This window comes from Lepisosteus oculatus, chromosome 6 (assembly GCF_040954835.1).
Source record: "Lepisosteus oculatus isolate fLepOcu1 chromosome 6, fLepOcu1.hap2, whole genome shotgun sequence".
Classification (NCBI taxonomy): Eukaryota; Metazoa; Chordata; class Actinopteri; order Semionotiformes; family Lepisosteidae; genus Lepisosteus; species Lepisosteus oculatus.
In genome coordinates, this window is record NC_090701.1 from 20,653,323 (window position 1) to 20,668,865 (window position 15,543).

At 37.0% G+C, this 15,543-nt stretch overlaps 1 protein-coding gene across 2 annotated transcripts in view; it reads right to left on the reverse strand.

The window, feature by feature from the left end:
• vps41 (VPS41 subunit of HOPS complex) overlaps positions 1-15,543 on the reverse strand; it is an 83,993-nt gene that overhangs the window by 55,088 nt on the left and 13,362 nt on the right. For both annotated transcript variants that reach the window (XM_015354485.2, XM_015354484.2), the window contains exons 3-4: positions 8,935-9,042; positions 3,215-3,292 (exon numbers count right to left, since the gene is read on the reverse strand). In XM_015354485.2, the coding sequence (XP_015209971.1) occupies positions 3,215-3,292; positions 8,935-9,042 (186 nt within the window). The remainder of the gene's footprint in view (positions 1-3,214; positions 3,293-8,934; positions 9,043-15,543) is intronic.

A 15,543-nucleotide genomic window follows, 5' to 3' on the forward strand; every position in this document is an offset into this window, starting at 1 on the left:
CATTAAAATGTACATATATATATGAAGGCCAATGGTGTACAGTACCTTTGCTTTAGTTCATCAGCTTGTGACTCAATGACTCAAAGATTAATTGCAACTTTGAGTCATTCTACCTGTTTATATGTACTTAAGAGTATGTTCTTCTGGCCTAGTAAAGTACTTTTACATTTGAAGAACTGATACACACACATCTGAAAAAATCTGGCCCACTTTGCTTTAAAAATCTGAAAACGTTTGAAACAGGTATGAAAAAGCTATCAGAACCTATTGATAAGACAGACCAGCATTTGCAGGACATTTTTTTTTCCAATTAGGCTAAAGAAAAAAGCAACAGCCACAAACAGGGCACTATAAATTATTTAAATGTCCAAAGCTTTTCATAAAGCAGTAGACATTCAAGTTCATATGTGTTCTGATTAAGAATGTTTCATCGATAAGAAGACGGTACAGATAAACAGTGAATTCTCAGGATGGGGGAATATTATTAGTAGGAGCACTAAAGGGATCTACATTAGGACTTATGCTTTTCGTAATTTATGTCAATAACTCAGATTCTGGTCTTGTTAGCTAACTAGTAGATTTAGCAGTGATACCAAAATACAGAGGAAGGCTTTGCAAACAGTATAGCTGATGTGAAGTAAATAAAAAAAATGAATTCAAGACTGAATAAAGAAACATAACGGGAACCACTAGAAGAATTTGAGGGTGCTATTTATGAAAAAGACATGCTTATGCTGAAAAAAATGTTTACATCTTTTACATGATGTGGGGAAGCAAAATAGGGACAGAAAATTTTAGGATATATACTCAAAAGTGAAGAATTTAAATATAGGAAATGCTTCTTTGTTAGAATTGCTCCATTATTGACTAAGGTGATATCTACAATACGGTCTACAATTTTAGGTCACAGGATATAAAAAACAACTTCTGCTGCTATGAAATCAGTCCAGTGAAGAATAACCAGATACACTCCCAAGTTAAAAAGATGGTTAATCTAAGTTTCGCAGGCGAGACACACCTATTGGGCCCCTGACGCCCTCCTCAAAATAGCACAAAAACTGACGTTTCTGCCACAGTTTGTATCAATAAAAGCTGTCCTTATGTTGCTTTCATTTGTGAGATATAAGAGATTCCTTTTTAGGGTGCAATGTCACTTAGTGCCCCAACAATGGCACAGGTGAATCAAGCTCACTTATGCTATGTTTGTGTCAGTCTGTACCATTTAGACCAGTGTATGTGCTGCCTTCTGTTCTGAGATGTTAGCTGTGTTCTATAATTACTCTCACAGGCCTAAATTACCAATCCCACTGCTATATGTCACACTTGATATGCACATTCCTATTACATCTGATTGGAGTAAGAGAACAGAAGAAACATTAGCAGCTCTGGTGATTTAAGGACACCTTTTCAAGAGGAAACTCCTCGACTGTGAAATTGTGATTATCTAAAACATTTGAAAATGACTTCAACTATTCCAGATTTAATTATTGAATCAAGATAAACAGGAATGAGACATAAAGCAGCACTTAAACCTAAATATTAAGTATTTAAAATGTAACTGGTAATGTAACATAATGTTTTTGCCATATAATCATTCATATTTCAGGAGTTGTGAAACATCCCCAAAATAAGCTTTTTGCAGGATTAGATCAATGTGACTCCCTTGGGTTCAAATTTCAATTTAGCAGCCTCATCTTTTTATTACCCAAATGACACTGTTAAACCCCAGTGACCCACTGAGCTCTTATTTATCCATATGAAGTGTGTTTTTAAATTACTTTGATATGGCTTGCAGATACTATGACTAAAATCTACTGTATACGTGTGTGAATGTGGTCAAGTTATAAAGATTGTGAAAGCACCACAGTTTATTCAAAATTGAAAAAAGCTGGTACCTCTCCTAGGTGTAAACAGTCATATCTCAGGATCAATTAGGAGCTGATCACTTAAATTTCAGATTTTTCCACATACTGTATTGCTTTCACTAACATGATCATTTTAACCCACATGTATGACACGAGATGACATTTTTCAAAAACGTTTTCTTGATTCATAACATGCAACTCTAATAAGAGAAATCTTCACTAATTTAAATACAAATTTCACAAATAATAAAGAAATCTGTATTTAAAATCATGTTTGAGACCCTGTTTTTGAGCTTCCTTAAGGATTGGATTCAATAACATTGAGAAATACCCACAAACATAAAAATCAAGTCAACTCAGAATGTATATATTTGTTTAGAACACAAAGATCTACATGGTTTTCATAATACCTCAGGTATGTCATGTCACTGTTTGAGGTGACGTTTTTTTTTCTCTGCTGCCTCACAACTGTGTCTTTGTTTGTGTGGGTGGGCTTTCTTTGGCTGGGTTTGACTAGCGTCCTCTCCAGGGAGACAGCAGTAATGTGCTCTGAGCCTCACCTTGTACCCTGTGATTGGATGGGTTCCTGTTTGTGATCCTCATCTGAATAAGCTGCTTTCAGATAACAGACAGACATCCATTTTCATTTAGGAAAAAAAAACTTGAAAATCTGAATTCTTTCCTCACAACAAACAGCGAATCTCAAATAACTGTTTTTGTTTTCTGTTGTAGAGTCATGATCCATTATATTATTGTGCACATAAATACTTTAAGGCTGCTTTTTGCTAAAAAATAAAATTGGCTTTTTCCTTCTCAAAATTAATTTCTTACTCCTAACCAGCAAAAAGAAAAAAAATGGGGAAGAGAGATAGCAAAAAAATAAAACAGCACAAGACCACACAGGTAAAAACACCCAAGGACAGAGCCCTTCACAAAACACCAAACATATATAGTACATTACGCAAACATTCAAATTAACCAAAACCTTGGAAAAAATAAAAGAAAAAAAAACAGAAACTATTTTACATAGTTGAAATGGTAATTATTTGTGTCCATTTAAAAAACTGTATAGACCATAAGCTGATTAAAGATTAATGCAAGTCACACATGGGGTGAGTACTGTCAGGATGTCATTCAAAGGCAAATGTGCTCCTGTACAAAAATTGTTCCATTTCTTATATCTCTAATATCCAAAAGTATACTTAAATAAGAAACATGTATTGTGTATGTCTTCACATTCGAAATTGTCTCTCTAGAATAACACTTAGAGTATATATTGATTTTCATAGAAGGGGAATCAAAAAGCCCTGAATAACACTTTGTATGCTAGTTTTGCGTGGAGTACTTACAATTTCAAACTTCTGGGTGACATTTCCTTGAATGTCCAGCAGGTACACCTTGCCAAAGTGAGTGCCAAGTGCCAGAAACTGAAATTAAGAGAATGAACACTGTGAAGGATCACTGTGGAAAAAGACAACTCAAACGGCAAGTACACTTCTTCATCTCGCTAAAAGTGGACAAAGACAGTTCATCTGCAGAAAGAACAGTTTTTTTTTTAATTTCACATTTTCCAAAAATATAACACAAGAATAAAATTTCTCCCCACTCTGGCATCGCTAATACACCCCCTTCATGTTTCTACCAAAGGACTCTTAAATAAAGCCATAAATCTACACAAGAAAAGACCTCCATCATCCCCCACTGGCACCATGGACCTGTGCCACACAGGGCCAAATCTGACCAATGTCGGGACAGGGCAGAGAACTCGGAGGATCCCACAGCAACACCCACGGATTCTGGGCTACAGAGAGACCCCACCACCAGGTCCATTTCTGCATCTGTGAGATGGAGTTATCATTTAACGGGAGTACTAGATGATAGCAGGGAATATCCTTCATAAGAATGGTGCACAAAGAAGAGGAAACCGTTTTTTGAGACACGCTGTATACCCATCCGGACTCACCCACAACGCGCAGAAACAAATCCCATGGACGGCACATACTAGAGGGACTAGGGACAAGTCTCATATAGTAGCATCCATGGAAGATTGTGTGAAGAAGCCATTCAAAGTTTAGGATTTTTTAAATGATTTGGTTAGGAATTTCTGGAAGCCAAATTTATTGTCCCAGGTATTGATTTTCAGAGTCTTTATGTGAAATGTTTCAATTTCCATTCCAGACAGTAATGGCTGCTAATGGTTTGTATGAGACCTCTAACAGAAAAACATAATTGTCAGAAGCCACAACTAAAAGAGTCCAGACTGGTAACCTGGCACCATAAACTGTCACAAGATGAATATACTTCTACCCATTAACTGTATCAGAAATTTAATGTATTTACCCCCTCCTAATGGGTATTGGGACAAAGTTAATTTATTTGTTTTATAGGACAAAATGTTTGACAGTAAAAACAACCTTGTCTTATGCTTTCTACTGTATGTTGCACTACACAGAATCTAATGGTAGTCTGGCCCTGCCAAATTTTAAACCCTAAACTTGGCTCAATCATGACAATCCTGTTGCATGGCATCAGCATTAGTTTTTTCTCTCAAATTTCATCTGTCCTCATAGGTTGCAGGAGCTGCTTTTTTACAAGGTGCCTATCAGACACTTAAAATTCTAAAAAGTATAGAACTGTCATATCTAGTCATGATCCTGGCAGAGAATCATATCCAACTGGAATTGAAATGGTTTCTACAGCCCCATCCTTTCAGAATGCTTGCCTTTTAAGCGCTGATTACCCATTTGTGTCCCCACAATGGTCGTGGATGTCTTTCAAAGCAAAATATTGCAGAATATTCAATACTTGTACGATATTTTGGGTGCTTCCACTTTATTTTCATCTATCTATTTTTGCTATGAGAGGAGAGTTCTCTGTGGTACAAAATTCACTTCCTATCCACCAATAATAATGATAATAATGATAATGTTGCTTTATTAGCCCTATACAATTTCTTGCATTATGAATTTGTCTTTTCGCATACTCCAGCTTGCTCTCCATGAGACACAGACAGGGAGAGAAGCTTGGGGTCAGAGCGCAGGGTCAGCCATTGTACAGCGCCCCTGGACCAGTTGGGGTTAAGGGCCTTTGCTCAGGGGCCCAACGGAGTAGGATTTCTCTGCTGGCTGCGGGATTTGAATCGGCAACCTTCCAGTCACAGGCACAGATCCTTAGCCACAGAGCCACCGCTCCGCCCATATGATATTGAAGTAATTTCTAAGATTTCTTTTCTTCCCCTTACTTTTCTTATGAGGATATCTCATAAACTATTACGTCTATTTGGTGAAGGTACCTCTCCCTAGAGGATACAAATATTTAATGGTGTCATATCTGAAATAGTTCAAAGAATGCCTCTATAAACAATTTACTAATAGGATGTACTTAACTCTGCAATTTTTATTGCTGACTAAACTGGTTCTCCTCAATTCAGGGAATAGTGGTAACTTTTTCTTTCAGTTTGGCAAAGTCCAAAGATTCATTTGGTTTGGAAAAAACAATTTTCTACTTCTTTTCCATCTATAGTACTTGAGAGAAATCAGCTGTTGTCCACCATTACTTGTATTGAAGACTATTCAGTGCAAATAGGTCACAAAAACAGTTTGGTTTGCAGAAACAACAGCCAGAAAGACGACCGTTGTGTGCTGATAATCTTCCCTGGTGGTAATGGTCCTTTCCTTTTAAATGTGTTTCTTCTTGAGCTTTCCACAGCCTACAGACATGGGACTAGAAACTCGACAGTTCACTTCTGGAAGTCTGCAATAAAAATTACAAAGCCTCTGAGGTCTTTTTAGTTTGATTCTCTTTCGTTAACATTTGGTGATATAATAGAATGGGGCTGGCTGCCATCTTAGATTGGAGTCGGAGGAATCGAGACTGGGATCTGAGGTTTTCCATTTCTTGTATTCTGATAGGATGTTCATACTGTATTCTAGTACAGTAATAATCATTAAAAACAGTCTAACCTAAAAAACATTTAAGATTAAAAATAGCAAATAACCTTGTTTCATTTTTAGTGTTAAAACTTAATGTTTGCATTTTCCCATATGTGATACTGGAGGACTGGATGAAGGTTTTGTTTTACATTTTCAGATTTAGGGGCAATCTTGTGAAAATGCTTTTAAGTTACAATGCAGCAGCAGTGTGAAGTCAGATGTCAAAATGAGGCATGGGGAGCATTTTCCTGCTGACAACAAATGGTGTGTCTGCAGACTGTACACATTGGCTGATGGACTGTAGCAGGGAATTAAAAATGCAGTCTGTGAGATGCAGGGCAAAACAGCCTCTGGAGCAAAAACTGTGAAATTGATGGGGAAACCCTATTTATTAAAAACACAGCACTGTGAAATGGTGTTTTATACTATTCAGAATACTTAAACATAATAAATGCAATTCAAGACAGCTCAACACATGCCCAAAAGGTTTTCCAATTTCCCTACAGCTGGTGCTACTGTCGTGACTGCTATAAATTTGTACTCCATCATTTTACATTCCATACTGCATCTCACGTTGTACTTTTTCTTTTCCGGGAAAAAATAATAAGACTGCCAACTGATCAATATCTTGCTCAGATGTACAGTAACTGCCGAGTGAATTCTGCCTGTTAAATGTGTAGTTTTCTTAAAAGCTGGTGATTGAAAAAAAGATATGAATAAAAAAATGGAAATGGCTTACTTTTCAGCCTCAGCATTGCTAATTTTCTTATTCGGGACAGAGAACTTGACAAGTTCTGATATCAAGTCAGATATAGAGATCCAATGATAAAAATGTCCATATACTGTACTGTATATTAATAATAGGAGACAGAAACAAAGATGGAAGCCAAATCTAGTGAAACCATAACAAAATAATTCTCCATCATGACAAGACCATAATTTATAATGAGTGTCCCTGTGTACTACCAACATCAGCACTCCAGTTGATCAGCTAACTTATGCATAAACAATACACAATAGATACGTTTATACCTTGCTTCCATAAGGATAGGTATAACGTAAAAATTGAAGAAGCTGAAGTCTAAGCCCAAGGTATAGCCAGTACTAGAAGGATGATGTCAAATGTCTTTGCTCCTTCCTTGGCTTATTTGGAGTAGCTTGTAGTACTATATATGTTATATACAGTGCTTGTATGAGCTTAACATGTAATTTCCCTAACAGAAAAAGCTTTATGCTCTCTCCTCGCTCACTAAATGCCACCTGCTGAGTCAAGCTGCTACTCGTTTCTGAAAATAAGTCGTGCCTCTGCGTATCACATTTGCTGGAATCCCTGGTCCTGTGACGGAAAAGACTCCTTAGATACAGATGGTGAAGAAAACAATTTCCATCTTAGACTTAAGTTTAACTGTCAAGACAGAAGTCTCACCATACAGGTGCTCTCACCATACAGTGCACCTGTTAGCACAATTCTTATTTAAATTTCCAAAAGGAGACAAAATTCATCAGGTGTTTTAATCAGCTAATTGGCATTATTTCTAGTATGAATTCTAACATAACATACAGTGGTAGGATTTGTGGATATTGATCTTAAATATACTACTTCTCAAGCTACACCGCATGAAATTAAGATTATAACTGCTCAGTATAGGTGAATCAAAGACGTACATTGCTCAGCAAGAGATATATACAATTGTCTTGAAAAACAGCAACAGAAACAGAAAAATGAAGGATTACAAAGGAAATCTGATAGTTCCGGTCAGCTTTAGAAAAACAACAAGAACCCCAAGATCTATGCAGCCAGAAATAGAGATTTGTGGACATGTTTATGCTGGCAGCTGCATTAGCCTTGGGTAAACCACCATATTCCAGCCTGAAATGTAACACAATTCAATTTAAGTATAAATACGTGGGGGTGTTCCATATATAAATTAAAAAGCGGCAGGGTGAGGCTTTTGGCATTAGTCAAACTGCACCTCTAAACCCCTCCGATCTGTGTTATACCAGAGAACATGCTTCAGTGCAGTCTATAATGAAATGCTTATATTTACAGGCACAACTGAGCATGTCAGACAGGGCCCCACAATCTTCGAAATAAAATAAATAAATAAGCAACCTTCCAAGATCAGGTTTAAAAGGATTTATCAAAATGGAATTGCTAAAATGAAATTCCAGTTGGAGCACTTATAATATGGAAGCAGCATTACGCAGGAACTGGGTGTTTAGAATTGGCAGTCGTGGTTGGAGGTGGTGTGAGGGACGCGCACAGACACAAAAAAAAAGAGGAAAGAAGTGACTCATTACAAATTCAGCCCTGCAATGTCTTTCACTCCTGCAAGGTTGCCTTTTTTCAGGACGGAAAAAAAAATCCCCCGGGTAAAAAAATCAATACTGGTTAATAAAACATCAGGTGAGGAGACATAACTAGGTATGACTATTCCACCGCACAGGCCTGCTTGAATGCACCAGGTGCCAAGACGATTAGTCATCCAGTGCAGACAGGCCCTGGTGAAAATATGATGCTTTAAAATGAAGAACAAAAAAAGATTACAATGAAATCCAATGGAAAAAATATATATTTTGACTGGAGAAATGCAGATCACCAAAACATCAAAACAAAAGATACGGGATTATGGTGCTTCTTTCCATACAGCTCTTCTGGACAGACCTCCAAAACAAACTGGTTAGCTCATTTAGATTTCCTGTTCTCCAATCAAAACTAACTTTAAACACCAGGTTTTAATATAATGGATAAGCATAGTGTTTATCTGGATTTTCAGGGGTTTTCACACCCATCCATTCATATTCTAACCACTTCTTCCAGATCAGGGTCATAGCGGAGCAGGAGCCTATCCTGGCAAGCAATGGGCAGGATACCCCTTGGATGGGACACCAGTCCATTGTGAGACACACACAAACACAAACACACTCATTCACCCCTAGTGTGAATTTTTTCCCAGAAGCCAGGTTTTCACATATTTAACCATAAGGATATTTCATAGCATAATAAATGAAATATGGGAAATAATTTTGAAACCTTTTAAGCATGCACTCAGCTCTTAGTACCGATTTAGTAAAAAAGTCTTTCTGGACTTTATTTGATCAGATCAGAGAGGAAGCGAACCAGGGATCCAACACACCTTGTCATGAACTGTCATACAGCTGGCTGCATCCTTCTGTAGGATCTCAGTCACCCCATTGGCCAAGCGCTCATATTTCAGCTTTGGCTCCTCTTCACTTTCCTCCTCCTGCAAGAGAAAAAGAAAAACGTGTGTGAGATTCACACCCCTAAATCTGAAAAAAATAACGAGATCTTAGGGAGACAGAGAGAGCAGAAAGAGAACAGGGAAATGCACAAAGGCTGTACGGTAACAGTTGATGAGAAATCCAGGGATAAATCTGTTTTTTTCCAAAGGATTACTACAATGCATGTCTTTCATAATAACTTTCCAAAATTACTAATAAAGAAAAGAATACACATGAAAGAGGAAAAGAAATACCGCCATTGTGATTTACATCCACTAATGCTCTAAATCTTTTATTTCTAATCAGAGAAGACAAATCTAGGTACCAGCTGAGACAACATTAAAATGAATATTATGTACCACAAACAGCCAGTACTCTTGCACTTTGCATTCCAATATGAACTTGGAGTAAGAGAATACACCTGTTAGTGAATATGACCCAAGGCTAACAACCATAGCATCAATCTTCATTTTAGACTCCCAAAAAACCCTGTTTCAACACTAACATGTATTTGCAAATAACTGAAATGCCAATGACATATGTTATGGTAAAGGCATTTTTCATAAATGGACAGCTTGTTCAAGCAGGGTTATAGCCACAAACGGGCTATATTTCAGTCTTGGTTGTACATGTGTTTAAATTCATGGTATTAACTTAGTAATTACATGGCAAAGTTCCACAAAGTGGATGTGTAGAACTTTGAAAGTTTAAACTCATCTCTCAACTCTTTCTACACTATGGTATTATTCATTCTGTGCAGTAGACAGTTTGTAGTGATAGATTTATCATTACTTTACATAATGCACTGTGTAATGTTCTGCATGTTGTTATTTTTTCAGATAACCTGAATAATGTTGTAAAGCTCATAAGAGCTAAAAAGTAACATTTAAATTCAAAAGCATGCACTCCAGTTACATCTCCACAAATGGCAAGACAAACTGCAAGTGAGACATTACAGATACATTTATCAAACAAAAGTGAATCAAAAGCTTCTGAGTAAGTATAACAAATTCTACTTCCTACACTTATGTGTCAGTTACATATACTCTTGGTTTAAACATTCATAAGTAACATAACTAATTTAGGATAAAGCACCCTAATGTCTAAGCCAACATCAAGCCTAGAGATATACAGGCATTGTACAGGGAGAGTACAGACAGTGTTAATATGGGACCTTCTGTATTCTGCATTATTATTTCATGTCAGTATATATTAAAATTGTGGGCAAAGATGAAAGCTGTTTGAAACAGAGTAATTTGTGTCAAGACTATTATAGCACAACTATGACTTCAGTGAGAAACTGGGCTTTTTATATTGTTCGGTTCTAATCCTTATTGTGGGTGATAGACCCTTCAAATGTAAAGCGAAATATGATGTTTTAAATCAGAAAATAAAATGGCTTCCTCGATGGTGTGATCAATATATTACTGATGATTAAAAATTGTGGTAAATAACTTTAAAAATGAGGAATCTGTCATTTAAACATTTATGTTTTAGACTGATTTACACATGTAAGGCTGTTCAGTTTCCTAATGTGCGAAACGAATGACTGTATGACTACTTTGCTTGGCTTAAAGAAGATACAGTATAGGTTCTGTTTTTAAAAAAATGTTGACATATATTCATATTAGACTGATATAAAACTTAATAAAATAATCAAATAATGAACAGGGCAAATATGGCAATTCCATAAAAGCTACTGACTAATGTGGGACTGCTGGTATCACTTAAACTGTCAATGGGTGAAGTGGATGGCTTTTTTCATCAGCAGCAAAGAACTCATTATACATACAGAATAAAAGCACTTGAATTCATCCAACAGCTAAGAGCTTTCTCTTGAGTTTAAAGAAGCTGTGTTAACATGATCCACTTTCGCATCATTATAACCTCATCTGTATAATATCCGACTGCATCTTCTGTTACATTCTTATCGCTGCTGGTGCAGTGCTTGTCCTTTTCCTGAGCTTTATCAGATCCTCCAGTGCACAATTGCTCTTTTCTACAGAAACTCAAACGGGCTTGCATTGGCATTTCTCAACAGAAATCAGGCTGCGGTGTCGAGAAAACAGAAATTTCTCGATTGCACTCTCCCATTTTCCCCACAAGGGGTCACATCAGGTTAGGCCGTGAGTGACTAAATAATTATTAGCCTGAAAAAGAATTTTGTGCCAACAATGCCATTGGGTCTGTAATGACTAAGAAGTCAGGACCACCAGAAGAACACCTCCACGCAGGGTCCCCAGGCAGCATGCTGGTACACCGACGTCTTGCCCAGATGAAAGAGCGCCACCTACTGGTAAAAAAATAGCATTATAGTGCTCTCCAAAGGAAAAATCACAGCAGTCAAAACGTAATTTTTCAAGACATTCGATTAGGTATCTGTGTCACCTGAAGGAAGGCTTCACAGTAGAAACACTTTCATTTCTTTCTCTTTCAGCATGGAATACACTGTTAGCTGTTCCTTTAAAACTCATTTTTGTTTTACAGTCCAGCAATTTGTATTTGTGGCCATTAGAATGAGAAGCACATCTCACACATTTTATTTTTTTGCAATTTCCATGCTCCCGTGTAATCATACTGGAACAAAACCAAATTTTGCGTACAACCCAATGATTTCACATGCCCACACGTATTGGGACACATGAATGGTGATGCGCCATACAGTACAGTAAGCATGAAAGCATTTTCTTCTATGCAAGCAGATAAAATGCTTCACTAAACTTTAGAGTTAATTCCGTTGCTGCCATCATTGGTTACATTGCCAATAAAGATGCATGAAGCTGTTTCAGTGGTGGCCATGTATACTCAGATCATGATATTGCTGGTATCACTACATTATGACAGGTTGTGTACCTTGTAGTACGTTTGTTTTTCTATATTTTCTATATTTTGTTCACTGCTGTGGTAACCTTTGTTAAAGGTTTATCTTGGTCTCATCTATCCACAAAACCTCTGGTTCACCTATATACTTCAAAGCAAATTCTAATCTGGCTTTTATGTTCCTGGTGCTGATGAGGAGTTTGCATCAAGCTTTCTCAGTCTTGTGTGAACTGATTTGAGACCCATGGCCGATTCTTCCTTCTTCAGTAAATTCCAAATTGTGGATTTTCATTCAGCTTTAGAATGGCCTCTTTTTCATGAGCAAAGATCAAAGTTCTGGGTTTTCAGTTTGAGTTTTGATACCAGACTCCACACACTGAAGTCAAAGTGAGACAGGTTGAAAGGATGTTCACAGTGATTTCATGAGGTTAATTACTCAACAACAAAGAGCTGACCAGATAGAGGCATTAGTCAACCAGTTGTCCCAATATTTCTGCTACCTCAAAATAAAGAGGTTTAACACTATCAACTTGCTTAGTTGACCCAAGTGGGTGGAAACGAATTGGCATCATTAAAAGTAAAATACTTAGGAGATGTGATATTTGTTTTCCTTTTTTTAATTTTTAATGTAAAAACCATTTTACATATAAACCACCATTATTCAGCCTTACTTTTACAATACACTTTCGACTATACATCACAAGCAAAAATTGTCTATTCCTGTTTGTTCCCCTAGTATTTTACAATTATATAACTTTTAAACAAAAGTGATATTTATTTTTCATGAATCATCATTAGTACAGTAGAGTTCATATCCCAGTTTAGACTTAGGTGTCTCCGTTCTTCTAGACCAGAGACTTTGTTATTCCTTAGCGGTCTCTCATCCCAGCAAGAACTAGATCTAGCCTAACCTAGCTTCTGAGATCTGACTAGATCAGGCTATAAGGTAAGAAGGCTGCTGTCAGTTAAGCATCATCTTTTCCATAGTATTTCAGTCCATTTCAATTCTTATTTCAATTTTGCCACACATGTTAGGTATCACATTTAGTAATAAGGGAACCAGATCTTTATTTCCAAGAAAAGTAACACTTGAGATGTTTTCGTTGGCTGACTGAATTATTATTACAAGCCTTACTCTTTTCAGGTCAATCGAAGCTTGGATATGAAACCACAGCTGTGAGTGTGGTGCTATTACAGAAATGAAACCAGTCAAATTAAGCAGAGGAAAGGATCAAAATCTTCAGAAAACAGCTCTCCTCCCCCTACTGGACCCCATATCTATTTCCTGTTATCTTCCACACATGAAATTTCTAATGCTTGGATATTTGTCACGGTCTACAAAGCTATTACAAGAAAAACTTTCCCCTTATAAAAAGGATCAGTATTTCATATCCCTTAATTCCAGACCTCACTTCTCTTCTCAGCCACCATTTGGGCTATTTCTGATACTAGTATACTGTCTTGTGCCGTTTCTTAGTTCCTAACGGCTTTAATTAGAGCCCAAGGGACACCAATATTCTAAAGCTCATCCCTTTCTGCTGCTGGTGTGGGTGACTGACAAAATCGAAATCTCTGCCTATTAACTCTACAACCTCACATTTATACTCCAAAAATGTTGTCTGGGATTAGTGCAGAATAATTTTCAAGGCGCAAGAGGTAAAATACAGTATATACAGACAGAAAGTCACCCATAAAGACAAACAAATAGATTTGATGTACATCTTATAAAGGTAATCTTGTACAATATAAGCTTATTTTAATTAACAGAGCTTCAACTGTTTTATTTTATAATATGCAAAAGTACTGAAGAGTAAAAATATGTTTTAATTCCACGGCTGCAGTGTAACTGAAGCAGCGGGAGATGAAGATGAAGGCTCACAAACTCTACTTCCTGCTTGCTGATTCATCGGTGTGAAGACCACAACCAATACAAAGTCATTAACCAAAATGTAAATATATTAGTGAACACTAAACAGCCCAGCAATACAGTTGCTTCTTTACAACAGAAGGTGAGACCAGTCTGGTATGAGAGTGGATTGTGTCATTAGCATACTGCAACCAGGATTCCCCAAGTGACTATAAAAGCCACCCAGTGTGTCACCAGGTTGACAGGCCGGAGTCTGCCAGGGCTTTCTGAGCCTGCAGCAAAGAAGAACCATGTGACCTGATGGATGAAGAGCTCAGCAGACAAGCACAGAGCAGTGGAAAGGACAATAAGAAATCATCAGGTTCAGAAACATAATCAAGCAATCTCCATGGCCCTTATAAATACCCATCAAGACACCAACACAGACTCCTTATAGCTGAGCTACCGCTACGCAATATTCAGAAACAACCAAAACAAATACTAGGACATGTTCTGAAAACAAAAAAATGTGCTTCAGGAGTAAGAGTGTTTAAATTATACAATGTTAGACTAAACTCTCCATAAGAATAACATACAGTCTTGGTCACCACACTAAAAGGCAGATTTGCTGGAGAGAAAAGGTTCAAAGATAAAAAACCAAGATCATTGCCAGACAACCAAATATACTTGGAATCCAATCTTTATATTTTTGATCGTGTAAGATTACTACAGGCCTTAACAAAAGTATTCAACATATAGAAACACTTTGCCAAAATCAGTCCAAAGGACTACTTCAAGATTGACAATGAAATAAAATGAAATGACAATGAGTTCTCCAGGAGGAGTTAAGAGGAAGTGCATCTGACACTGAAAACAATAGGCACCTCTTCCTACAAAATGTAGTGTGTGTCTAGGGCATCGTACCCAGCCATGTTCTTGAAACCAATATCAGCCTGGCATGACTGCTTAAAAAATCATGCTTCAATTATGCATTTTTCTGCACTGATACAGGCTTAGCCTTCCAGGCTATTAAAAGATGACATCACATATAATTAAGACTATACAATTAAGAAGACGAAGCCCACAGCTGAAGGAAATGTTTTCCTTAACAAGAGTCTCATCTTCAATGGCATCAAATCGCCCAGTTGTTTCACTATGTCCATCTACTGACAACACAAGAGCTGTGGGGAGGAATAAAAAAAAACGGTCATGTAGTAATTCCACAGGAACAAATAATCATGTACTTGAAGGCATGTGTGAAGGCAGGACTGTTTATGGATTTCTGATATGAAATACGCCTCGTCTGACTATGCCTGGCAGAATTTGATTTATAAAGCAAGAAGATATTGTTTTCTGTGGTTGTTTTTTTCTTTCTTCTGTGGGGTTTATTATAGGATCTTCATTTTCTTGACAGTTCATTCACTGTGTAACTTAAGATTTCCTATCAGATGACATATCACAGTTTATTAACTGATTAATACATACTATCTGAAAAAGAGCAGTGATGCTAGAAAGAGAAACACTATCCACAACAATATTTTGCAGGTGCCATATCTTGGGTTATGTCGTATCCACTGGTAATACCCAACACTCTCTAATCACAAGCCACTTCACACACAACTAGGGCAAATGGAAGGAAAGTTAGTTAACATACCCTAGGTTCTAGAAGAAACAAAATTTCAAAAGACAGAAGAAATTTGCGTTCTTTGATACTTCACTTTTCAAAACAATATTCAACATAGAAATGGACTAAATGTATATTGAAAGGTACAGTACTCTTATGTTGAACTGAGATGACAAAACAAACAGTTTAACTTCAATGTTTCTTAACGTTTGT